The sequence below is a fragment of the Vipera berus genome (genome assembly GCF_964194415.1).
Source record: "Vipera berus genome assembly, chromosome: Z".
Classification (NCBI taxonomy): Eukaryota; Metazoa; Chordata; class Lepidosauria; order Squamata; family Viperidae; genus Vipera; species Vipera berus.
In genome coordinates this window covers 70908648-70935554 of record NC_138205.1, presented here as the reverse complement: position 1 = coordinate 70935554, position 26907 = coordinate 70908648, and the positions used below count along the sequence as shown (strand labels likewise).

The window sequence follows — 26907 nt, the reverse complement described above, 5'->3', positions numbered from 1 at the left end:
AATGCTGCCTCCATAGGAATGAAGATTTTATGGGTTTAAAATCTCTCAATGTTTATAATATTATCCAAATGATCATATATGAGAATTTGTGTCCTAATGATTGTCAATCTGCTTGTCATAATAACAGTATTTATATATCTTCAGTTGTGGTAAGAAGTCTGAATTGAACTCCAAAAGAGCCATTTCGATTCAGGAAGGTTGAAAATAGTAGGACAGTGAACTGGGCCTTGTGAAATCCTTGTAGGAAAGTTTGGCATATGTTCCCCTCCATTCAGCTACCTATATATTTTTTACTTTTATGATTCATGATAAAAGTCTGAAAAGAGCTGGCTTAATCCTAGGCTTTAAGTTTTTTTCAGTTTTGAGTTTTCTGAGTCCGGTGAACTTTTTCACAAGAATCTAGCAAGAGCTTTCTTTTTGAATGCTATATATAATTGTATAACTGTTCTCCCCCCCCCCCCCCAAATTCCTATATTTTAAAGATGTCGGATCCAATTTGGTACTTTTTCTAAACTTATAGGAGTAGATAACATCGTGGTCATAGACCTATAGACTTATCTTCCAAAATGAAAATTAAAGTAACATTTTAAAAATCTCATAATTTGGGATATAAGAAGAGAAGGTGAATCACCAAAGTCTTGCCACATGTTTTGATTTTGTGAAGTTAAAGGTAATCTGTAGGGAACATTTTGGATTAAAAATGTTGTTAATTTGTAAGTTAAGATTTTTTTAAAAAATATTGAAATAAAACAAATAAAAATAAGGCTTTGCTCTCTAATATGTTCTGGGTTATGCATCTGAAGCTGCAATAAAATATGAATTTAATATTTTATATTTTAGAAGCCAGTGTGCAGATGTATAAAATTTCCAGCATTTTTAATTTATCTCAGTGCACCCTGTTTAAAAAAAGAAAAGCTACACTACATGATATTCATAGTAGGTTCACAAACTGCAGTTTCGTTTTGGCTTAGCATAAAATATGAATCTAAGTTCTGTAGTCTATGCTTAAACATTATCTATTGAAACAGCATCACTAATGCCAGTAAAACAGTCTATAAGTTTGCACAATGTGCAAATATTACTTGTATCTCTTAATATTAAAATATGATGAAGTATTCTAGAAGCAGAATCCAAAATATTGCAGACAATTCAGACTCCTGTTATTAAGGGTTTAAAAGCTCTGTTCCAGACATTAGTCAGCTTAGACATCCTTGGATTGTTTGACTCCTTCCTATCCCTTGTTATTTTCCCAATACTGGTGCTATTTTTAGAGAGCTAAAATATGTGCTTATATAATTTCAATTTTGGTAGTTTGTTTAAAAATATCAGTCCATGAACACCTGAACTCTCTGACTTTGGTAAAGAGAATAGTAAGTAGTCAGCAAGAGAGTAGTAAGTAGTCACTACCTATAAGCAGTGTCTCATTTGCAAGAAAACAAAATCAAAATCTCTCTTGAACATGTATCCTAAATTAAGGGATGTTGGAATCCAGCATGAACTTACATCCAATTGTTCTTTGTGTATGAACTTTTTACCCTTGATACGAAATGTCTTTGAACTTTTTCCTCACTTGCATGATTTATAATTGTCAATTCCCAGTCTTTTTAGCTTCAACATATAAACAATAGTTTTAGATGATAATAAATAAAAAGAAATGGTTTCTGGATGTGTTTCCATTTATGAAACTGATCTGCATCTTCTATTGTGGCTTGAAAATATTTCTTGAAAATTTTTAATATCATTCCTGCCTCTAATTGTAGTCAGTTGAGAACAAACAAATAAGAGACTCAGGTCATTCCAAATTCTGCAAGCTGACATTAAGCAAGAAACTTTACTCTTTGGCAATTTTTATTGCACATTTTTTTTCTCTTTTTGCACAAAAAAAAGTTTTTTGCTTTGATCAAGAGGTTTACATGAGTAATCTTGGGTTCTTATTTTACTGCTGTTCTGCTGGGGAATCTACTTAGGAAACTGAGAACTTCAGCTTTGCTATGTAATATGGGACACTGTTCTAAATATAATCATATGTACACATACCTTCCTGAACACACATTTGTATTTTGTGTGTCTAAAGAAAATCTTGGATTGTGTGCTGTGGTCAGAATTCTTTATATTCCAAGTTTGCTGTTAAGTTTCTTCTCTGATTTTGATTATCCAGTTTAACGTTTATAGTATCCAGCATTTCAAACAAAGTGGCAACACCGACAAAGAGTTTATAAAACTCTTTATTTGCAAACATCATGGCTGCAGTCTTGAAGCTAGTGGTATAAATACAGTCAAGGTAGAGCAGAAGCCACCTAGGAGTCTGAAGACCCAGGGGGCCCCAGCCAAGCCTTTAAACCTGTAAAAAAAACCTGATCGTATCTTGCTGCAGGGATAATACATACCCATAAAGTAGCAAAGGCAATTGCATAAGACAACTTAATAGTGAGTGTAGTGCAATCAGCAGAGACAGGCTGTTGGTAAGCACAGCAAACCTCTGTCTTCACTATGACTATATGATAGCAGAGTTACAGAAAAATGCCTTGTTGCTGGTACTTTGCCAACTAGTCCTGGAATTCTAAAATTATAAAAATTCTCTTCATCCCCTATATCTTGAAGGAAATAGTATGTTAGAAAACTCCTTTTTTCTAAAACTGAATTAAAACCCACTCCTTTGTATGCACATCAAACATGGATACATATAAAAAGGTCTAGGACAACTCGTCGCAGCTAACTTGCTACAGCCAGCCAATTTGCCACAGCCAAGTCACGACAGGACAACTCTCCATGGCTAAGTTGCCACGGGACAATTCACCTTGGGTCAAAAGTTATACTAATATTGAAGAAATGATGGAATAGAATAATATTTAAAAGGATGCAAAAGAAGGGACAAAATTAAATATGAATGACAAAAATTGAAATATTTTTAAATTATTTTAAATAATTAACTTAAATTGTTGAATCGTCCCATGCCAAATTGTCCTGTGGTGACTTGGCCACAGTGACTTGTCCTGTAGCAAGTTGGCATTGCAATTCAACATTTGTTCATCTTTCTTCACAGTTCTTTGCAATCATAACAAAATGAATATTGTTTATTTATGTTTGAGAATTTCTAAAGTTTGTTGATAATACTGATTTGGGTAAGATTGATATGAGTCACCTTGTGGGGGAGATGGGTGGCATAAAAGTTTAATAATAAATAAAAAGCATAAAAGTTTAATAATAAAATAAATATGGAGCATCTCAACCCCTATTTCCATTTAAAAAGATAATGAACAAATTCTTAATACATAGTAATATTCCTTGAAACAGCATAGCCACTGAGGAGGCTGCTGACTTACACAATGGTCCTGGAGTTATTCCCCCCCCCAAGGTACAGAATACTGTGCCTTGTTCCAGATATATTTCATGAATTTTGCGTGCAAAAATTCATTAGGTAAAAAGGTGATAAATTTGATATGTTGTCTTGCTACTTTCTTGTTTCATACTATACACACAACTCTTGTTTTAACACTAATATATATTAAAATGTCTGTGTTCAATTATTTACTGAGCATGAGGGAAAAATGTACAGTTCATCCTATTGAGTAGTGGGCTTCAGTAGGCAAGGAGCAGACCAGCATAGTTACAACATTATTTATTGACTCAAACTAGAACTGGAGAACTGCAGGCAATTGCCTGTAATTTATACTCTGAGCCCACAGGGCCTTAACCAATCACAATACTTGAAAACCCCACCCAAATATGAATGTTCAAAAGTTCCCTCCAAAACAGTTGGAGTTAACAGTCAGGGTCATCTAAAAGTTAGTTTCATTTTAGCTTCACAAGCAATTGGAGTAAAGTTAGTTTCACTTTAGCAGGGATTAACAGCTTTATATATATTCAATACATAACACATCCAGTATGTATGTATAGCATTGCTATTTTTTTTACATACCCAGTAGTTATAATTGACAGTTTTAAAGAAAAGACTATTTGGAATGAATCATAATTTTTAAAGACATTTGGAGATACTACTTACATTCCTGTGCACAAGTAATTACAAAAAAGGAAATGATGTGAATGAAATAATTTCCCCATCTTACCATGGGTCTTTTACCACTAATGCCTGTATGGAAGCTTACACATGAAATCAACAAAGTTGGTTTAATTACATAATAATACTGAAAGAATTTTAAAAACCCGTTGAAACACTGCTCTGACTTTATTGTCTGGTCTTACCTTCTGGCACTCATAGTGTTTCACCCAGGCAGTTTAACAACACAGTATAGAATTTAATTTGATAGGTAAAGCTGAATATGCGACCTATTTTAGTAAGTAAAGCTAAATATATGAATTATGTTAATTTAAACACAGAATAATTCAAATTATATGTTCTCTTCAGTTCTTTGAGAAAAAATGTTAAGGGAATGGAGGCAGACATAACAGGCATAATGTCTCTCTCTCTCTCTCTCTCTCATACACACACACACACACAGAGAGAGAGAGAGAGAGAGAGAGAGAGAGAGAGAGAGAGAGAGAGAGAGAGAGAGAGAGAGAGAGAAGGCACATTTTTATGTACAAATGAATGCATGCTGAAATTATACCCAGTATATTTTCAAATCTGAATAGTGTTTGATAATGAGTTGTATTATTTTGTCTTCCTGCTTGAAAGGTTGTAAAAGATTAGTCCGTTAATGGTATTTCCACTGTGATGATTCCAAAAGGCAAGGTTCTCAGAATCTAATGGGAGCATATTCAAACTTTTTTCCAGTTCTCCTTTGTATCTACACTGCAGAGATAATTTTAATAATCACAGACAACTTATCTTTTTATATCTTAGCTATCATTGCCAATTCTGTTCTTGGAAAAATACTGGAAACCTTTCATGAACTGTGAAAGCAATAATTAAAAGTAACTGATTATACATGTAATTATATTTCACATATGCTTCACTTAATTGACAAACTAAAATTTGATTTTGCAACTATGGGTCATGATTACTGATAAATTCTCTCATTTCCTAGCTCAAGAAAATTGCTATTATATTTAAACAAATAATATCTTTGCCCTTAAAGAAAATGATCTCGGTACATGCATTATAAAAAGTCATACTCACTTAGCCATAGTTCAATGAGCACAGCACAATTAGTTGGTTTTATATCATTGATTTACATAATTATTTTCAAATCAGAATGATTGGCTTATGATTCATGCTAAACCACAAATGAATAAAAAACATTCTGGCTTATTGTAATGTGTGATCACAATAGAAAATATAGCTCAGAGTTGAAATAAGGGGTGCACTCTGAGCTTCGTTGTTTTTTTGAAGACATTTCTTTACTCAAACTAGGTACCATGATAATGATGATGTCACCTAATTGGATAATGAAACACTTGGAAGAAAACAGCTAAGCTCAGAGAGCACCAGTGTTTGATTTAAAACATGAAATCCAAGTTTGGTAGAACATCAGCTAATCATTTCTTTAGATCACATCTTTAGATCTTTTAAATGTTTACATAGTAGACCCCAGAAAATGGTGTAGCAACATTTATTTGATTTGATATAGTCATATCACAGAATTATCTATAATTATTCTGATAATTCTTAGACTTTGAGCCACAGAAGATAAGGGCAAAGAGATTTCTTCTCTTATTGGGGCTGATGACAACAGAATACTAAGGCATTACCTTCATAAATCCCTTGTATGGAAAACACTTTTAACTGCTGTTTTGCCCAGCTGCCCAATGTTCAGTGCATGCTATGCTGACATTCAAGATAGTTTGTAACCTGCATTTAAAGTATTTCAAGACAAGTTGATAGTGCAGATGCTGTATGGAGGAGAATGGGATGACAAACCTATTGTCAAATTAAACAATAATAATTGACTTATCACTTCATTAGGAACTGTATCTGTGCTGCTTATCTAAGGGTGGAAATAGCCTTCCATCACTATTGGAGTACATCTTGCATTGTTGAAGCAGTGTAAGAAACTGGAAAAACTTTCAGAAATTCTACCTTGCCAAATTATTTTCTTCATGGAAATCAATGGATTTAACGCTTATCACCCATTTTACAAATGTTTCCCCTGTAACTGTCTGGGGGAATTTGCCTCTTGAAACAGAGAACAGTTTTTTTGAAAATGATGCCAATAAATTTGCCAGTGTAGTAGTAATCCAAATTTTTATCTTGGTTTAATCATCATAAAAAACAGTGAATCCTCTCCCAGTATCTAATTAATATTACCAGTGTATCACTGAAGAAGGGGTTATATCCTTTTGCTTGCAGACTATGCATTTGGCAAACCTTGAAGGAAAATTTGTAAATGCCTTGTTGAACAGCATCTCTGTCCTCATAGTGTCAGTCAGGTGGAGAACATTGTTCACTGTATCTTCCACTGTTCCACTTTCCATTTGAATTAAGGGATAAGCTGTTTATGGTAGATGATTTCAAGAACTTGGACAATAAAATTGTTTTCTATGCTCTAGATTCTGTTAGCAAGAGAGTGTCACCTGGTGGGACCAGAAGGAAAACCTAACCATGGAGCCCACTCTCTGGAACATCATCCCTCTTGCTGGTGTTTCACAAGTCATGTAAACTAGCTTTGCCTCTGATAATATGGGTGAAGCCGCGTCATGACTTGCTTGAGTGCTTACTAATCTTGGCTATTATTATTATGTCATTTTTTCCTCAATTTTTTATTGTATTAATTGTAGCCAGCCAGAATCATATATTATTATTATTATTATTATTATTATTATTATTATTATTATTATTATTATTATTATTATTATTATTATTATTAAATTTTTATACCGCCCTTCTCCCGAAGGACTCAGGGCGGTGAACAGGGCATATAATAAAAATACAAAAGTACAAAAGTTAAAAAAGAATTAAATTATTGCCCAAAATAAAACAGTAAGAATATACAAATATTAAAACCCTAAGTTGACTCCCCATCAGGCCAGGCCAGCTTGTTCGAATAAATGGGTCTTTAACCCGCGCCGGAAGGAGCGGAGATCCGGTGCCATCCGGAGCTCAACCGGCAGTTGATTCCACAGAGCCGGGGCGCCCACAGAGAAGGCCCTCCCCCTGGGGGCCACCAGCCAGCATTCTCTGACCGGAGGCACCCTGAGGAGGCCCTCTCTGTGGGGACGCACGGGGCGGAGGGGAGTCGACGCCGGCAGCAGGTGGTCCCCGAGGTATTCCGGACCCATGCCATGTAAGGACTTAAAAACCATCACTAAGACCTTGAACCTCACCCGGAAGACAACTGGTAACCAATGCAGCTCGCGGAGCAAAGGTGTAACATGGGAGTACCGGGAAACTCCCAAGACAACTCTCGCGGCCGCATTCTGTACCAGTTGGAGCCTCCGAGTGGTCTTCAAGGGAAGCCCCATGTAGAGAGCATTGCAATAGTCAAGACGAGAGGTCACGAGCGCATGAGTGACCGTACACAGGGCATCCCGGTCTAGATAGGGCCGCAACTGACGCACCAGGCGAACCTGAGCGAAAGCCCCCCTAGTCACGGCTACTATATGATCTTCTAAGGTAAGCCGTGAATCTAGGAGGACTCCCAAGTTGCGAGCCCTATCCACGGGGGGTAAAAACTCACCCCCATAGAAAGCGATGGAACATTTTGAATGTCCCGGGATGCCGGAATGTACAGTCACTCAGTCTTGTCAGGGGTGAGTTATCCTCCCAGATAACCCAATCCCCTGAGACGCCGCAGCAGGATACCATGGTCGATGGTATCGAAAGCCGCCAAGAGGTCTAATAGGACTAGGACAGAGGTATAACCCCTATCCCGGGCCCTCCAGAGATCATTCACCAGAGCGACCAATGCTGTACCCGGGCCTGAAACCCAATTGGTACAGGTCCAGATAATCCGCTTCATCCAGGACCAGAGGGAGCTGATGCGCCACCACACTCTCAACAACCTTCGCAAGAAAGCGAAGGTTGGAGACTGGACGAAAGTTGTTCAACACAGCTGGGTCCAAGGCAGGCTTCTTGAGGAGGGGTTTCACCACCGCCTCCTTCAAGACGGTGGGGAAATTACCCTCACTCAAAGAAGCAGATATAACCGCCTGGAACCAGCCTCGTGTCCTCTCCCTAGCTGCATAAACCAGCCAAGAAGGGCACGGATCCAATAAACATGTGGTGGAGCTCAACCTCCCCATAATCCTGTCCACTTCATCAGGGGTCACAGAATCAAACTCCTCCCAGATAACATTGACAAGACCGCCCGTGTCCTGATCGTCAGACTCTGCCCAGCTGGAGTCCAAACCGGTCCGAATCCGAGCGGTTTTATCCGACAGATGTTGACCAAACTCCTCGGCGCGACCCTGCAAGGGATCCTCCCTCACCTCCTGATTAAGGAGGGAGCGAGTCACCCTAAACAGGGCGGCCGGGCGATTATCTGCGGACGCGATGAGGGCAGAGAAGTAATTACACCTCGCCGCCCTCATCGCTGCGAGATAAGACCTAATATAGGTTCTTAACCGCAACCGGTCGGATTCGGATTGGCTAGACCTCCAGCAGCTCTCTAGGCCCCGTTTCCGACGCTTCATCTCCCGGAGCTCCGCGGAAAACCATGGAGCTCGTTGGGATCTGCACCGGGTCAGCGGCCGCAAGGGTACAACTCGGTCCAGTGCCTCAGTGGCTGCCCTTTCCCAGGCTTCCACTAAGGCATCCGCCGAGTTGTGAGCGACGGAGGCAGGTGGGGATCCCAGTGCTGCCTGGAACCCGTCAGGGTCCATTAAGCGCCTGGGGCGGTACCATCTAGTTGGTTCCGCATCCCCACGGCGGGGGGTGGCAAGACGGAAGACCAGCCGCAGGAGGTGATGATCGGTCCATGACAGGGGCATAATAAATGGAGAGCCCCCACCAAGATCATCCAACCACCATCCAGATAAAAAACCAGGTCAAGGGTGTGGCCTCCCTCATGAGTTGGTTCAGAAATTACCTGCGTCAGGTCCATGGCCGTCATGGAAGCCATGAACTCCCGGGCTAACTCAGATGACCCTCCCAGGGATGGTAGATTGAAGTCACCCAAAACTAGAAGTTTGGGGAACTCAATCACCAAACTGGAGAGGACATCGAGTAGCTCAGGCAGGGCTGCCGCTGTGTGACTAGGCGAAACGTACACCAGCAGTAAGCCCAACTGCGCCCCCGGACCATTTGATATGGGTGGTCATTTGATTTGATTTGATTTGATTTAATAAATAATGTTTGAAAATTTTATTTTAGTTACATTTCTTACGGATATTTTTGTTCTTTAGCACAATAAACCCTGACAAGACTGAGTGGCTGTTCGTGCCGGCATCCCGGGAAATTCAGATTATTCCATCTCTTGCCATGGGGGGTGAGCTATTACCCCCCGTAGATAGGACACGCAACTTGGGGGTCCTACTAGACTCACAGCTCTCTTTAGAAGAGCATATTGGAGCTGTGACTAGGGGGGGCTTTGCCCAGGTTTGCCTGGTGCACCAGTTGCGGCCCTATCTGGACCGGGATGCCTTGCTTACAGTCACTCATGCGCTCGTGACCTCTCGTCTGGACTACTATAATGCTCTCTACATGGGGCTGCCCTTGAAGACCACTCAGAGGCTCCAACTGGTGCAGAATGCAGCCGCGCGAGTTGTGTTGGGAGTCTCCCAATACTCCCATGTTACACCTTTGCTCCGTGAGCTGCATTGGCTGCCGGTTGCCCTCCGGGTGAGATTCAAGGTGTTGGTAATGACTTACAAAGCCCTACATGGCATGGGTCCGGATTACCTACGGCAACACCTGCGGCCGGCGTCAACTTCCCTCTGTCCAGTGCGCTCCCACAGAGAGGGCCTCCTCAGGGTGCCTCCGATCAAAGAATGTCGATTGGTGGCCCCTAGGGGGAGGGCCAGACCTCTGTGGGCGCGCCAGACCTGTGGAACCGCTTGCTGGTCGAGCTCCGGATGGCCCCCGACCTTTGCTCCTTTCGGCGCGATCTAAAAACTTATTTATTCGAGCAATCTGGCCTGGTTTGATGGGTTAAGGGTTGGGGTTTTAACATGGGTTTTTAATTACTGTTTATATTTGGGCATAATATTTAATTGTTTTTTAACTTTTGTACATCGTTTTTATATTTATTGCCCTGTACACTGCCCTGAGTCCTTCGGGAGAAGGGCGGTATAAAAATTTAATAAATAATAAAATAATAATAATAATAAAGTAATCTGGTAATGAATGAAACTAATCTTAAGGATTGTTGCTATATGAGATTAGATTTTGTTTGCGTTATTTTGTACCTTCATAAATACCTGTCAAATATAAACATTCTGATTTACAATATAGATAATTAAATTGCTAATGAAAAACTAAGAATACAAAACAGATATATTTTCCAAATGTTCTCACACTAGTTTATTTATTTATTTATTTATTTATTTATTTATTTATTTATTTATTTGTTTATTTGTTTGTTTGTTTTTATAAACCGCCCTTCTCCCGAGGGACTCGGGGCGGTGTACAGAATAAGGTAGGTATACAGATTGAACAATAGTGAAAAAACAATAGTAAAAACAAACTGGGACCCCAATTAGAGCTATCAGGCCAGGCCGGACTGCTGGAACAGGTACGTTTTTAAGTCGCGCCGGAAGGTGCGGAGGTCGGGGGCCATCCGGATTTCGGTTGGCAAGCTGTTCCAGAGGGCTGGCGCACCCACTGAGAATGCCCTCCCCCTGGGGGCCACCAGCCGACATTCCTTGAGCGGTGGCACCCTGAGGAGGCCCTCTCTGTGGGAGCGCACAGGACGGTGGGGTGCTGACATTGGCAGAAGGTGTTGCCGTAGGTAATCCGGACCCATGCCATGTAGGGCTTTGTATGTCATTGTTAGCACCTTGAACTTCACACGGAAGGCAACTGGAAGCCAGTGCAGCGCACGGAGGAGAGGTGTGATATGGGAGTATCGGGAGGCTCCCAAGAGTGTCCGTGCCGCTGCACTTTGCACCAGCTGAAGCTTCCGAGTGGATCTCAAAGGCAGCCCCATGTAGAGAGCGTTACAGTAGTCTAGGCGAGAGGTCACAAGGGCATGGGTGACTGTACATAAGGCATCCAGGTCCAGATAAGGCCGTAATTGGCGAACTAGTCGAACCCGGGAGAAGGCCCCCTTGGTCACAGCTCCTATGTGATCTTCCAGGGAGAGCTGCGAGTCTAGGAGGACACCCAGGTTGCGGGCCCTATCAACAGGGCTGTTGAAACAGTTGCTGTTTCAGTGTGGTTATTCAGTGTTGAATAGTTGCTGCCTAGCTCCAGACAAACCTCCAGGCTCCAGGCAGGATTCCAACCAGGTTATGCTGCTCACCATAGCTTGTGGTCCTGTCAGTTGAATGAAAGTTCCCTTTCCTGCTTGTGATAGTTACCAATCTGTAGTCACTTTTCTTCAGTAGGCCATTTTCCTTTATCTTTTCTGCACACCCCTTTTTCTACTCTGTTTTAGCATTTGCTTTTGTAAGCTCAAAAGATTGGCTGAGGTGAAGCTGCCTCTGGACACCAGAAAGTCCTTTAAAATGTGAGAGTGTGGTTCAGTTATCCAGCATCTAGAACACTGGATGCTCTGAGTACAGTTCTGAGGGAATGACTAAATGCCTGAGGGCAGGGGCAGGGAAACTTGTCTACATTGCTGCAGCTGCTTTTGAAAAGAGCAGCCAGCAACCCCAACTTCATTCCCTCATATATATATTTTTCCTTTCATTCTGTAAGAGAAAGAACAATGTTTTGATGCATTGCTTTTTAAAATTTTAAACAACAAATTTTGTTGTTGTTAGTTGTGAACTCTTGTCCGACCCATCGTGACCCCATGGACAACGTTTCTTCAGGCCTTCCTGTCCTCTACCATCTTCTGGAGTCCATTTAAGCTCACGCCTACTGCTTCTGTGACCATCCAGCCACCTCATTCTCTGTCGTCCCCTTCTTCTATTGCCCTCAACCTTTCCCAGCATTAGGCTCTTCTCCAGTGAGTCCTTCCTTCTCATTAGGTGGCCAAAGTATTTGAGTTTCAACTTCAGGATCTGGCCTTCTAAAGAGCAGTCAGGGTTGATCTCCTCTAGGACTGACCAGTTTGATCGCCTTGCAGTCCAAGGGACTTGCAGGAGTCTTCTCTAGCACCATAGTTCAAAGGCCTCAATTCTTGGGCGCTCAGCCTTATGGTCCAACTTTCACAGCCATACATTGCAACTGGGAAAACCATGGCCTTGACTTTAAGCACTTTTGTTGGCAGGGTGATGTCTCTGCTTTTTAGTGTTCTGTCTAGATTTGCCATAGTATTCCTCCCCGAGAGCAAACGTCTTTTAATTTCTTGGCTGCAGTTCCCATCTGCAGTGATCTTGGAGCCCAGAAAAATAAAATCTGTCACTACCTCCATTTCTTCCCCATCTATTTGCCAGGAATTGAGAGGGCCGGATGCCATGATCTTGGTTTTCTTAATGTTAAGTTTCAACCCAAGTTTTGCACTCTCCTTCTTCATCCACAACAAGAGGCTCTTTAGTTTTTCTTCACTTTCTGCAATTAGAGTGGTATCATCTGCATATCTTAGGTTGTTGATATTTCTTCCGGCAATCTTAATTCCAACTTTTGATTCATCTAGCCCTGCCTTTCTTATGATGTGCTCTGCATATAAGTTAAAAAGGCAGGGCGACAGTATACAGCCTTGCCGGATTCCTTTCCCAATTTTGAACCAATCAGTGGTTCCTTGTCCAGTTCTCTCTGTTGCTTCTTGACCTGCATATAGGCTTCTCGAGAGACAAATAAGATGGTCTGGTACTCGCATCTCTTTAAGAACTTGCCACAATTTGTTGTGATCCACACAATCAAAGACTTTAGCATAGTCAATGAAGCAGAAGTAGATGTTTTTCTGGAACTCCATAACTTTCTCCATGATCCAACGTATGTTGGCAATTTGATCTCTAGTTCCTATGCTTCTTCGAAATCCTGCCTGTACTTCTGGTAGTTTTCAATCCACATACTGTTGGAGTCTAGCTTGTAGGATTTTAAGCATAGCTTTACTAGCATATGAAATGAGTGCAATGGTGCAATAGTTTGAACATTCTTTGGCATTGCCTTTCTTTGGAATTGGAATGTAAACTGACCTTTTCCAATCCTGTGGCCACTGTTGAGTTTGCCAAATTTGCTGGCAAACTGAGTGTAGCACTTTTACTGCATCGTCTTTCAAGATTTTGAATAGCTCAGCTGGAATACTGTCACCTCCACTAGCTTTATTGTTGCTCAGCTTTCCTAAGGCCCATTTCACTTCACATTCTAGAATATCTGGCTCGGGGTCAGTGACCACCTCATTGTTATTATCTGGGACGTTAAGCTCGATCTTGTATAGTTCTTCTGTGTAATTTTGCCACCTCTTCTTAATGTCTTCTGCCTCTGTTAGATCCCTGTCATTTTGGTCCTTTATAATGCCCATCTTTGCATGAAACGTTCCCTTCATCTCTCCAATTTTCTTGAAGAGATCTCTGGTCCTCCCTATTCTATTGTTTTTTTCTATTTCTTTGCAGTGCTCATTTTAGAAGGCATTCTTATTTCTTCTAGATATTCTCTGGAATTTTGCATTCAGTTGGGTATATTTTTCTCTTTCTTCGCTTCCTGTTTGCAAAGCTTCCTTAGATAGCCATTTTGCTTTCTTGCATTTCTTTTTCTTTGGGATGGTTTTAGTTGCTACCTCTTGTACATTGTTGCGAATCTCTGTCCATAATTCTTCAGGCACTCTGTCTATCAGATCTAATTCCTTAAATCTATTTGCCACCTCTGCTGTGTATTCATCAGGGATATGATTTAGTTCATATCTGAGTGGCCTAGTGCTTTTCCCTACTTTCTTCAATTTAAGCCTAAATTTTGCAACAAGAAGCTCATGATCTGAACCACAGTCAGCTCCTGATCTTATTTTTACTGACTGTGTAGAGCTTCTCCATCTTTGGCTGCAGAGCACATAGTCAATCTGATTTCTGTGTTGGCTGTCTGGTGATGTCCATGTGTAGAGCCGTCTCTTGAGTTGTTGGAAAAGAGTGTTTGCTATGACCATTGTATTCTCTTGACAAAATTCTATCAGCCTGTGCCCTGCTTCATTTTGTACTCCAAGGCCAAACTTGCCTGTTATTCTGGTTATCTTTTGGCTTCCTACTTTAGCATTCCAATCCCCCATGATGATAAAGACATAATTTTTTGGTGTTAGTTCTATAAGGTGCTGTAGGGCTTCATAGAACCGGTCAATTTCATCCTCTTCAGCATTGGTGGTTGGGGCATAGACTTGGACTACTGTGATATTGGCTTGGATTCGAACTGAGATCATTCTGTCATTTTGGGGATTGTATTGCTTTTCCTACTCTTTTGTTGACTGTGAAGGCTTCTCCATTTCTTCTGAGGGATTCTTGCCCGCAGTAGTATACCTGATGGGCATCTGAATTAAATTCACCCATTCCTGTCCATTTTAGTTCGTTGATTCCTAAGATGTCCATGTTCAGTCTTGTCATCTCTTGTTTGACCACGTCCAGCTTGCCTTGATTCATAGATCTTACATTCCAGGTTCCTATGGAAAATAAATATTTACAGCATCTGACTTTCCTTTCACCACCAGATGCATCCACAGCTGAGCTTCCTTTCGGCTTTGGCCCAGTCGCTTCATTCTTTCTGGTGCTACTAGTACTAGCCCTCTGCTCTTCCCCAGTAGCATATTGGACACCTGACCTGAGGGGCTCATCTTGCAGTGTCATATCTTTTTGCTTTTTGGTACTGTCCATGGGGTTTTCATGGCAAAGATACTGGAGTGGGTTGCCATTTCCTTCTCCACAGTGGATCACATTTTGTCAGAACTCTCTGCTATGACCTGTCCATCTTGGGTGGCCCTGGACAGCACAACTCATAGCTTCATTGATTTATGCAAGCCCCTTCGCAATGACAAGGCAGTAATCCATAAAGGGGTAAACATCAATACAAATACACAAATTTATTCAATCAATTGTCGGAACAATAAAAGAACTGGGCAGCAAAATTACATTACAGTGATATAGCATAATAAAAACCTATTTAAAACCCTAACGCTGCGTAAAATTCAAATAGTAACATGTAACAAAATTCAGCCTAGGCTTAATATTTATTCTTTGTTATAGTAAATCTAATTTTTTTAGTAGTTTGTTTAATAGCTATGACAAAATGTAACTACATTATGCATAATGTTAGGCTAATTGTTGAAAAGAGCAAAGTAAGATGAAACATCTGATTATCTTGTGTTATGTTCTAATAAAAGAAAGATGAAAGAGTGATGGCTACTTTAATAATACTGTATAAGCAATACAACAAAACATTTTGGGTAGTTTTGAATATGAATCACATGGAAAGGGCTTCTGGATAAAAGAATTTTGGCTAACTTGCAGCAGATAAAAACTTTTCAGGTTCTGAAAAATGCTTGTTGCTGAATAGGGAATATCAGCATGGTTAAAAAATTACTTGAGAGCCATTTGGTGTAAGGATCAGGCACAGAAGAAACTTCCTATAGAAACTGACATTTCCCCCTCACCCCACTCATATATCAGAGAGATTGGAGAGAGAGGGTTTACAAGAGAGTAAGCACACAACAGAATTCACATAACAGTTTACATAGGTCTTTTAGGGCTGCTTTGCATCAGCATATTGGTTCTGAAGTATCTTCCCTATTGTGTACCTGCTCACTATCTTGCAATCCCACTGTTGTCAATGATTGTAAATATAAACAATTTCCTTTTGCTAATTATCCCACTGCTAGGATGAGCTGCCAAAGGATATGGGAGTGGGGGAAAAAGAAAGCACAATTGTGGTCATGTGATTTCCCACTTAGCGACTAGTTCACTAACAGTGAGCTGCTGATCCCAATTGTGGTTGCTAAATGAAAGCTACCAGTATTTGAGTCATAACCTTTGTCTCAGACAGTTTCAATTTTTCTTCCATTCATTGCATTGGACATGAAAAAACTCAATATTTTTATGAGTTCCTCAGTGCTAATTGTTTCATGAATCTATATGAGTTTTCCAAAAGCCAGTAGCATGGAGGACCATCCTCATTTATTTGTTGCTTTATCTTGTTCAGTTTTATTTCCTGAAATGTTTCACTTATATTTTTATGCTTTTTAGCAAAGACTATACTTTAGGGTTGGGGGTTTTTTTGTAACTAATTGCCAATTGTTGAATTTTTCAGTAATCGGCTACTATTCTAAGAGACTGTTGAAGGCTGAGATTTGTGGGGTAATGTAGTTATGAATTAATAATACTAAATTCGCTGAATATACACACACGTTTATGTCTATAATCTCACAATTTCACATTTGTGCTATTTCAAATCTTTGCAGGTTGCCTGCCTTACTTATATAGCAAGCAATTTTCTAAACTGCAGAACAGAATCCGTACGATGGGGCACTGCACATGCGAGTATTGTACCCTATCAGGTGAGTTAATGGCTTGTTTAAAGCTAATCTGTTTTCTTCATTTTCTGTTTATGTTACAGTTTGAAATCAGTTTCTTGTCTGAAATTGTTGCTTATCGAGTTGTACATATTGAGATTGTGTATATGCACACATTGTAATAGATTACTAAAAAGAACATGAATTTGAATGACTGAAATGGTTAGGTGTAGTGAGATGAAGTTTATGATCTTTGATGTCTTTATGCCTGTATAAAATTGCCATACTTTACATCTTATTTAAGTAGTCATTTCCATTCCATATGTTTGACAAGTAGTGTTGTGGCCCCGACCCCCGCGCCTGTCTTAACTGAGGAAGAGGACTCTGAGGATGATGGGGAGAAACTGGCAAGGCCTCCCTCTCCGGGGCCCTCCTCTCTGGCAAGGCCTCCGTCTCTATCTGGAGGCCGAGAGGAACAGCCAGGGAGCAGCCAGGTTGGGAGGGTGCTCAAACAGCTGCAGCAGTCTAGCGAAGATGAGTCATGGCTATACCCTCGAGAAAGACGCAGGGCCAAGCGTCTGCAGCAATGTAGGTTGGGTAGGAGGGCCAGGGAGTAGCTGCTCTGAACTTTGTGATGAACAATAGTTTAAACAACTTCTGGTCACATCTTTGGAACTCTGCTTCGTGTTTGAAACCCTGGTCTGCATTCTTGGCAACGCTTCTGTACAGCTGCTACTGGACTGTTTACTTGGACGTTATCTCATTCCAGCTGAAGTTTGAGGTAACGAGCCTATTTTGCTGCCAAGGCCTTATCAGAAGGCAATTAACTAAAGTCTGTAGAAATAACTCTTGCTAGTCTTGTCTGTTTGTACTCCGGGAGGGGGGAACAGAACATGGCACAAAAAGGAGGCTTAGGGATTTTTTATTTAAACTTTTTAATGGGTTAGGGAGGGGGGAGGGATGTAAGGCCCAGCAGAAAGATGGGGGGATTTTGCTGGACCTTTCTCAGTCCAGGTTGGTAGACAGTCGCGGCGATGGGGGGGTGCGGGGTCTTTGGGCCCGAGGGGACGCGGTGGGGACAGCGATCTCCACAGTGATTGGGAATGGCAGCAGACGGATGAACAGAGGGCCATATCGAAATTTGGGATCGCGCCCCCACTATCTTCGAGCGGTGGTGCGCTGCGACCCTCTGGCTTCATCCTGCTTCTCTGGGGGTAGGGGATGACAGGTACCTGAGCTCAGGCTGGTTTATTTGAATGCCAGGTCTTTGGTGAATACAGCTCCCCTCATCCGGGATTTGATTGAGGAGGAAGGCGCAGACCTGGCATGCATTACGGAAACTTGGTTGGGCCTGGAGGGAGGAGTCCCTTTGATTGAGTTATGCCCACCAGGTTTCCGTGTGCTTCACCAGCCTCGGGCTCAGGGTAGGGGCGGGGGGGTGGCAGTTGTCGCCAAAGGGTGACAGAGGCCCTTTGTTCGCGGGAGGCCACTGCCCCTCAGATAGGTGGATGTGAGTCCCTCCTGAGATGGGGCCCTGGGGGTCAGTTGGGCCTGTTGCTCACGTACCTTTCTCCCACCTGCGTGGCAACAGCCCTGCCCGGGCTACTTGACGCTCTCTCGGGGCTGGCGATTGAGTTTCCCAGACTCATGGTTCTGGGGGATTTTAACCTGCCTTCCCTGGGTGGTGCGCTGGGAGTGGCCCAAGAGTTCATGGCTTCCATGATGGCCATGGACCTGACCCGGATTATTCAGGGTCCGACTCATGAGGGGGGAAACACGCCCGACCTTATTTTTTATCTCTGGGCAGTGGCTTAATGGTCTGGGTGGGGTTACTCCAACCTCTCAACCCCTTTCATGGACAGACCATTATCTCCTACGGCTGGGCCTCTGTCATGCCACCCCCCGCTGCTGGGAGGCGGAACCGACCAGGTGGTTCCGCCCCAGGCGCCTGATGGACCCGGATAGGTTCCAGACGGCGCTTGGACTGATTCCTGCCTCCCTTTCCCACAGCCTGGTTGAGACCTTAGTTGACGCCTGGCAACGGGCTGCTTCGGAGGCTCTTGACCGCGTTGTGCCTTTGTGGCCTCTGACCCGGCATAGATCCCGGTTGGCCCCTTGGTTTTCCATGGACCTGCGGGAGATGAAACACCGGAGGAGGGGCCTAGAGAGCATTTGGATGTCCAGTTGGTCCGAGTCTGACCGAACACAGTTAAGATCCTTTTCTAGATCTTACCTTGTGGCAATGGAGGTGGTGAAGCGTGCTCACTTCGCCACCCTCATTGCATCCGCAGATAACCGCCCGGCCGCCTTGTTTAGGGTGACCCGTTCCCTTTTAAATCGGGACGGGGAGGACCCCTTGTGGGGACAGGCTGAGAAGTTTAGTCAGTATCTGGTGGATAAAATCGCTCAGATTCGGGCTGGTCTGGACTCCGACTGGGTAGTATCTGACGAGGGGGAAGCGATGGGTTTGGCTGATAACATTTGGGAGGAGTTTGATCCTGTGACTCCGGATGAAGTGGACAGGATCATGGGGAAATTAAATGCTGCCACGTGTTTGTTGGACCCGTGTCCCTCCTGGCTGGTTTATGCGGCTCGGGAGGTTACACGAGGCTGGCTCCTGGCAGTTATTAATGCTTCCTTGAGTGAGGGGTGCTTCCCTGCCGCCTTGAAGGAGGCGGTGGTGAGACCCCTCCTCAAGAAACCTGCCTTGGATCCAGCTATTTTAAATAACTTTCGTCCTGTCTCCAACCTTCGCTTCCTTGTGAAGGTTGTTGAGAGCATGGTGGATCGGCAGCTCCCTTTGGTCCTGGAGGAAACTGAGTATCTGGACCCGTACCAATCGGGTTTCAGGCCCGGGTACAGCACGGAGACGGCATTGGTCGTGCTGGTGGATGATCTCTGGCGGGCCCGAGATAGGGGTTATTCCTCTGTCCTGGTCCTATTAGATCTCTCAGTGGCTTTTGATACCTTCGACCATGGTATCTTGCTGTGACGTCTGGTGGGGTTGGGAGTAGGAGGCACCGTTTTACGGTGGTGCTCCTCCTACCTCTCGGGCCGTTCGCAGACGGTGTTGGCAGGAGGGCAGAGGTCAACCCCGAGGCCCCTTAGTTGTGGGGCGCCTCAGGGGTCGGTCCTCTCGCCCCTCCTGTTCAACATCTACATGAAGCCACTGGGTGAGATCATCCGTGGTTTCAGGGTGAGGTATCATCAATATGCCGATGATACCCAGCTTTTCATCTCCACCCCGAACCAACCCAGCGATGCCCTCGACGTGATGTCCCGTTGCCTGGAAGCAGTACGGATCTGGATGGGGAAGAACAGGCTCCAGGTCAACCCGGCCAAGACTGAGTGGCTTTACGTACCGGCATCTCATTTAGTCCAAGAGGTTCCATCTTTGGTTATGGGAGGAGAGATGTTACCTCCCGTTGATAGGGCGCGCAACTTAGGCATCCTCCTGGATACACGACTCAGTTTTGAAGATCATATAGGAGTTGTGGCCAGGGGGGCATTTGCTCAGGTTCACCTGGTGCGCCAGTTGCGTCCCTAGCTGGACCGAGATGCCCTACGTACGGTCACTCACGCACTCGTTACCTCCTGTAAAGATTACTGCAATGCTCTCTACATGGGGCTGCCCTTGAAGACCACCCGGAGGCTCCAGCTGGGTGCAGAATGCGGCCGCGCGGGTAGTGATGGGAGCATCCCGATACTCCCATATTACACCCCTCCTGCGTGAGCTGCATTGGTTACCGGTTGCCCTCCGGGTGAGATTTATGGTGCTGGTACTTACCTTTAAAGCCCTACATGGCCTAGGCCCGGGATATTTGCAGGACCGTCTGCTGCCGGGAACGACTTCCCATCGCCCAGTGCGCTCACACAGGGAGGGCCTCCTCAGGTTGCCATCGGCTAGATAATGTCGGCTGGCGACCCCCAGGGTGAGGGCCTTCTCTGTGGGAGCGCCAGCCCTGTGGAACCAACTTCCCTTTGAGCTCTGGATGGCCCCGGATCTCCGTTCCTTTCGCCGCGGCCTTAAAACATTCCTTTTCCATCAGGCTGACCTGGACTGATGACAGGGATTTTTAAAATGTTTTTAATTTTATTATTGGGGCTGTTAGTTTAATTCTTTTTTAACTTTTGTATTATTGTATTTTTTATTGTTGTTAGCCGCCCTGAGTCCTTTGGGAGATAGGGCGGCATATAGGTCCCAAAATAAATAAATAAATAAGTAGAAAAGGTAATTATATTCCATAAAGATTTTGAAAGCTTCATTAAGAGTTTTCACTGAATCATTTCACTGACTGTATACTGTAAGATTTTTTTGTGGCAGGGTTATCAAAATAATAGCATCTCTTAAAAAACACATTTTTATAGGAGTAAAACTTTTGTCTTTATGTAAAATATTAGTATTCAAAATTTTAATTAATCTTTTATTTTAAAATTATACTTCCATCTCTATAATTTCATTGTTCTCCTCCCCCCCCCCAGTGTCATACCCTTTCCCTCCCATTCCTATGTGGAAGGTGTATGACAAAAAATAAATCTAAATTGTCTCCTGATGATATACAGATGAAAAATCTGCATTTAATTAAATTGCTTTTAATTGCAATTTTGATTTAATTGTAAACATACCATGTAGTATACAACTGGGTGTCATCCAAAAACTAACAAAGTCCCTTGACATCAACCAGCTGTCTGGAATTGATTGAACTGAATTTCCAAAGGTTTAGAAGACATCAACTTGGCCTACCCCTGAAATAATTTGATCTCTGACATATAAACAGTTAGAAATATTATGAGGTTCATGATGTAAATGCTTAAAAGAAAGACTTACCTGAAGGTTATTGAGTTAGTAGATTTATATTCCTGTGGAGATGACAGCATTTAGCATCTTGGTTTATTTTAAGAACTTAAACAGTATTATATCTGATTAATATTTGAATAGGGAATACTAGAAAATCTCAAATATGTACACTAGACTGGAAGGTTAAAAACTGTTTCTGGAAGGAAACAGTGGTAAATCATTTTGGTATCATTGTGGGGAAAAAACATGAATGTGTCCATATAGTCACCAGAAGTTGAACTCGTAGCCTTAGAATGATAATGCTAAATTTTAAGATCACTTGCTAGAATTGACAGGCAACCTTCTACAAAATTCCTTATTTGTTTTGAATTGTCTTGCTTCAATCTTCTAGTGTAATTAATTCTAAATACAAAATCTGTTGTTAGAAAATTGAAACAGAACATAATAATTTGAAAGGTTTTGAGCTTTCCTGCACTCTTCATCAGATGTAATTATTAAAAAGGAAGGACATGGAAAGGGGAGGGAAAATTTTAAAAATCAGGCAAAATATTGTAGTAAATATCTATGGCCTCTTCATTTTCATAACTGTGGAAATAGAAATAAGGACTAATCACTATTCTTCATCTCTTTAACCTGATTAAATACTGCCAAAAACATTCTCCATGGGAAATTAATTCTGGTGCAAAATTTAGCCACTGAAATGTATTTTTTGACCTAAAAGAGCTATATTTGAAGTCTAAAGGATGACTGTGTTCTGATTTGTACCTTAATTCAGGAGGTGCTGATTGAGTTAGTATGCACTACATTGTGTGCACAGTTATTAGGCAAGTGACTATTTTGACCATATGATCATTTTCATGCATATTTTCCACCTCCAAGCTGTATAAATTTGAATGCTTAGTGGATATTAGCATATCAGGTGATGTGTATTTGTATAATGAGGAAGGGTGTGGCCTAAGGAGATCAACACCCTATATCAAGGTGTGCATAATTATTAGGCAGCTTTTCCTCAGGAAAATGGTCCAAAAAAGAGATTTAACAGACTGAAAAGTCAAAAAATGTAAAAAGTCTTTCAGAGGGATGCAGCACTCTTGAAATTGCTAAGATATTGGGGCATGATCACAGAACCATCAAATGTTTTGTTGCAAATAGTCAACAGGGTTGCAAGAAATGTGTTGAGAAAAAAAAGACGAACATTAACTGTCAAAGATTTGAGAAGAATGACACTTGAAATACTTAGGAACCCATTATCCTCCAGTGCTGTCATATTCCAGAACTGCAACCTACCTGGAGTGCCTAGAAGTACAAGGTGTTCAGTGCTCAGAAACATGGCCAAGGTAAGGAAGGCTGAACCCCGACCACCACTGAACAAGTCATATAAGTTGAAATGGCAAGACTGGGCCAAGAAATATCTGAAGACAGATTTTTCATTTTTATGAAGTGATGAGATGAGAATGAATCTTGACGGACCAAATTGATGGCCCCTGGCTGGATCAGTAACTGGCACAGAGCTCCACTTAGACTCAGATGCCAGCAAGGTGAAGGTGGGGTACTGGTATGGGCTGGTATTGTTAAAGATGAGCTAATTAGACATTTTTGAGTTGAAGATAGACTCGAAATCAACTCCCAAACCTACTGCCATTTTTTGGAAGACATTTTCTTTAAGCAGTGGTACAGGAAAAAGTCTGCATCTTTCAAGAAGACCATGATTTTTATGCAGGACAATGCTTCATCGCATGCATCAAAGTACTCCACTGCATGGCTAGCCAGTAAAGGCCCTAAAGATGAAAGAATAATGGCATGGCCCCTTTCCTCACAGTACACCTCTCTTGAACAGTGTCTGGGATGCTGTAGTTGGTGCTGCATAAAACATCGATTGTCAACAGATCAAGAAACTGACAGACCCCATGAAGGAAAGCTTATGACTGTTATTGAAAAGAAGGATGGCTATATTGGTCACTGTTTTTTTTTTAAATGTCAGAAATGTTTAGCTCATTCTGCAGCCCCATTTATACTTGGATGAAAAGCTGAGCTAAATCCCTGGAAGGATCCAAACATCCTTACAAACTCTTTCCAGAACTTAGCTATCAATTGGACCTCTCAATCAGAGATGATGCACTTAGGCTCTCCGTGCAGCTGATAGATGTGTTTTAAAAAGATCTTTTCTAATTTCTGGGCTGAGGGGAGTCCAGAGCATGCGATGGAAAAGAGGTCCTTTACAGTTCAAGTCACAATGTTTCCCCCAATCTTTGGCAGCTCCACTATAAAATCCATAGCTATCTCCTCTCCAGATCTAGCCGGGTCAGCCACCTGCTGCAACATTCCTGGGCTTTTGCTTGCTAGTCTTTTACCGGCTGCACAAGTAGCACAGCTCCTCACATAAGTCTCAGTAAGATGTCATAGAATTTGTCTGCATAACAATGGTAATGTCATAGTTCCGGTTGAAAAGCCCAACGAAGTAGACACCCCAGATACATTGCGATCTCTAATGTACCCGTATATACTTGAGTATAAGCCGACTCGAATATAAGCCGAGACCCCCTAATTTCACCCCCCAAAAATGGAAAAAGTTAGTGACTCGAGTATAAGCCGAGGCTGGGAAATGCAGCAGCTCATCTTATGCTCCTCTCCAGAGATCTTCCCTCAGCAGCGGCCGGCAAAGTAGCTCGCACGCGAAACAAGCCTGGCAGAGGAGCCGGAGCGGCGAGCAGAGGTGCCCGGCCCAGATCCTGCAAGGCCCGGCCGAGACGCGCCCCCAGCAGCGGAGCTGCTCCGGCTCCTCTGCCGGGCTTGTTTTGCATGTGAGCTACTTTGCCTGACGCTGCTGGGGTCGCGTCTCGGCCGGGGCCTTGCAGGATCCGGCCCGGGCGCCTCTGCTTGCCCTCAGCAGCACCTGGCCCGGAATCACATGCGAAACAAGCCCGGCAGAGGAGCCGGAGCGGCGAGCAAAGACGCCCGCCCGGATCCTGCAAGGCCCCGGCCGAGACGCACCCCCAGCAACGGAGCCGCTCCGGCTCCTCTGCCGGGCTTGTTTTGCATGTGAGCTACTTTGCCTGACGCTGAGAAGACCCGCTTGGGCACTCGGGTTGGTGTCAGTCTCCGCAGGCCCTTCTCGTTTCCAGGAACGTCAAGCGCGCTTGGCTCCCCACCCCCACGGCAGGGCAGGGCAGGGCAGAGACTTGCTCGCCCTTCTGACGGCCCTGAAGAGAAACGAAGGGCTTGCAAACTCCCCGCAAGAAGCTGGGCGAAGTGCGCGGCTGGGCGAGTGTGTGCCTGCGTGCGTATTTACGAAAGAAACGCTCCGAGAGTTCTTCTTTCTCCGCCCCCTTGGGGGGAACTCTAGCGACTGCTGTAGCCGCACTTCTCTTCTCGGCTCCGAAAATAGGGATTTCTACTCTCTCTCTCTCTCTCTCTCTCTCTCTCTCTCCCCTCCCCACCCCTCATTCTCCTGCCTCTTCGATTGCGACAATAAAAGGGCGAAGGGTGCGTTGGTTTCTTCCTCCTTCCTCCCCCCCTCCCCTCCCCTCCCCGATTGTCAGGTGTGGCTTTGACTTTAGTTTTTGCCTACGGTGCTAGGGAGTTGCCAGTGGTGGGATCGTTTTCGGAGTTGCGTGCTTGGCCCAGAGGTGCAAACAAAATGTTTGGAAAAAGGGGGGTGAGGTGGGGTGGGGTGGGGTGGAGGAAGCAGTTTGCGAAGCAGCCGAAATGGGGGTATATAGAGGATGGGAGGTTCCCACCGAGAGAGCCAGCAGAGTTGTTGTCGAAGCGCGTCACACGCCTTTCCAACCACCAGAGAAGGGAGGAATAAGAAAGAAACACACACACACACACACACACACACACACACACACACCAGGAAATCGAGAGCGCCGCCTTAAGTTAAAGGTGGCGGACGGGCCCGAGAAAAAAGGCTGCAAAACTCCAATCTTTTAAAGCGTGCGGTGTTGTTGTGGTTTTTTTTCCTCCCCCCGAAAGTGAACGGCAGCTTTCCGTACTAGTGTATTTGTACTGCCGCGAGTGACAACTGACAAAGCTTGCCGGTGTGATCTTGATTTTGGAACTGATGAAGTCTGTTAACTAATTGATTGGCACTCCGGTCGCTCATCGCCGTGAAACTAGACCTTGTTTTTGGTTGTGTTTTTTTGTACTTTGGGCTGATCAAATGGAATAAATGGAATAAATAAAAACACTGGCATGTCAAGACACCAGCACAAAGACCAAGGTACAAGCAGCTCTCCTTCAGTCATTATTGAAACATTTGATCAGCCCAACTTCTTCTTCTTATTATTATTAAATCTGTTTTTTAACCAAGCGTGACTTCACTGAGCTGAATAGTGCAGGGTTGCCTGCGTGTTTGCTTGTTCCGGGTAGAAAAAACGCTGTCGACCCTGGCATCTTTTGCGGGGAGGGGTGAGGTGGGGTGGGGTGGGGTGGAGGAAGCAGTTTGCGAAGCAGCCGAAATGGGTGTATATAGAGGAAAAAACTGTAACATTAAAGAAAAAAGGTTTTGCCATTTCAATCTGGTCAGAACTCGAGTTGGCTGCCAGAAGTCTAACTCAGTATTATTTTGGCACTCTGTAGCAGGTATCCTGAAGGAACGGAGATTTGTATTCGACATACCAATCTCTGCTGAGGACTGGGAGAACTATTATCAGTGCTTGTTTGCTCCCGCCAAACCGGCACAGAAACTATTTTTAAACAGTGATTTAGTAAACCCTAGAACTCCCCCCCTTGACCACCAGTCTGAGAAAAGGAGACAGTCCATCATTAAAAGCTTAAAGAGAAACAAAGACCCAGGTGAGGACTTTTTACCAACAGAATTATTTAAGAAATTTCCCAACTGGTGGGGCCCTGTATTAGCAGGTCTTTTTACACACATAAATAACACCTGCCATATACCAGATTGGGTGGAAGATGGCAATAGTTGTCCCCATATATAAAAAAGGGAATAAAAAGGATCCTAGTAATTACAGGCCCATCAGTCTGATTGACATTGTAGCAAAAATATATGCTAGGTACCTTTAGAACAGAATTGAAATCTGTGCAGAGGAAAACAACATCCTCACAGAAGAACAAGCAGGTTTTACACAAAACATATCTACTATTGATAACTGCTTTGTCTTGAACTATCTAATTGCCAAATATGCCTATAAGAGGAGACCCCTGTTTGCTGCTTTCATAGACCTTACAGCAGCATTTGGTATGGTAAATAGAGACGTACTATGGAGTAAATTGACATCTCTTAAAATAGAACTCAGACTCCTGGCTTTGATTAAAGCCCTTTACACAAGTACCTGTTTGAGGGTGCGGTATGGGGTTAATGGGGCCCTGACTAACAGGATTCACACAAATAAAGGGATATGGCAAGGATGTATCCTGGCCCCATTATTATTTAATTTATACATCAATGACTTGCTAGGGTTAATGAAGGATACCATGGTACACATGCCGATGATCCTAAATACTTACTGTAACAGCTTGCTTTATGCTGATGATATGATTTTATTATCATACTTACAAGTAGGATTACGGAGGCTATTAAGAAGATTCAGCTCTTATTGCCAGGATAACTCCCTAATTATTAGCAAATCTAAATAAAAAATAATGGTATTTGGAAGAAACCATCAGAGACATAAGTGGCAATTAGATGGTGAACCAATTGAACAGGTTAACACCTTTGTATATTTGGGCGTAACTTTTTCCAAAAATTAGATGATGGGCCTGCCATCATCAACGGAG

General features: G+C 43.1%; 1 protein-coding gene across 2 annotated transcripts in view; it reads left to right on the top strand.

Annotated features, from left to right (window-relative positions):
* The window catches only part of SUGCT (succinyl-CoA:glutarate-CoA transferase), a 341656-nt gene that overhangs the window by 50727 nt on the left and 264022 nt on the right, over positions 1 to 26907 (top strand). For both annotated transcript variants that reach the window (XM_081345169.1, XM_081345170.1), the window contains exon 9: positions 16320 to 16415. In XM_081345169.1, the coding sequence (XP_081201295.1) occupies positions 16320 to 16415 (96 nt within the window). The remainder of the gene's footprint in view (positions 1 to 16319; positions 16416 to 26907) is intronic.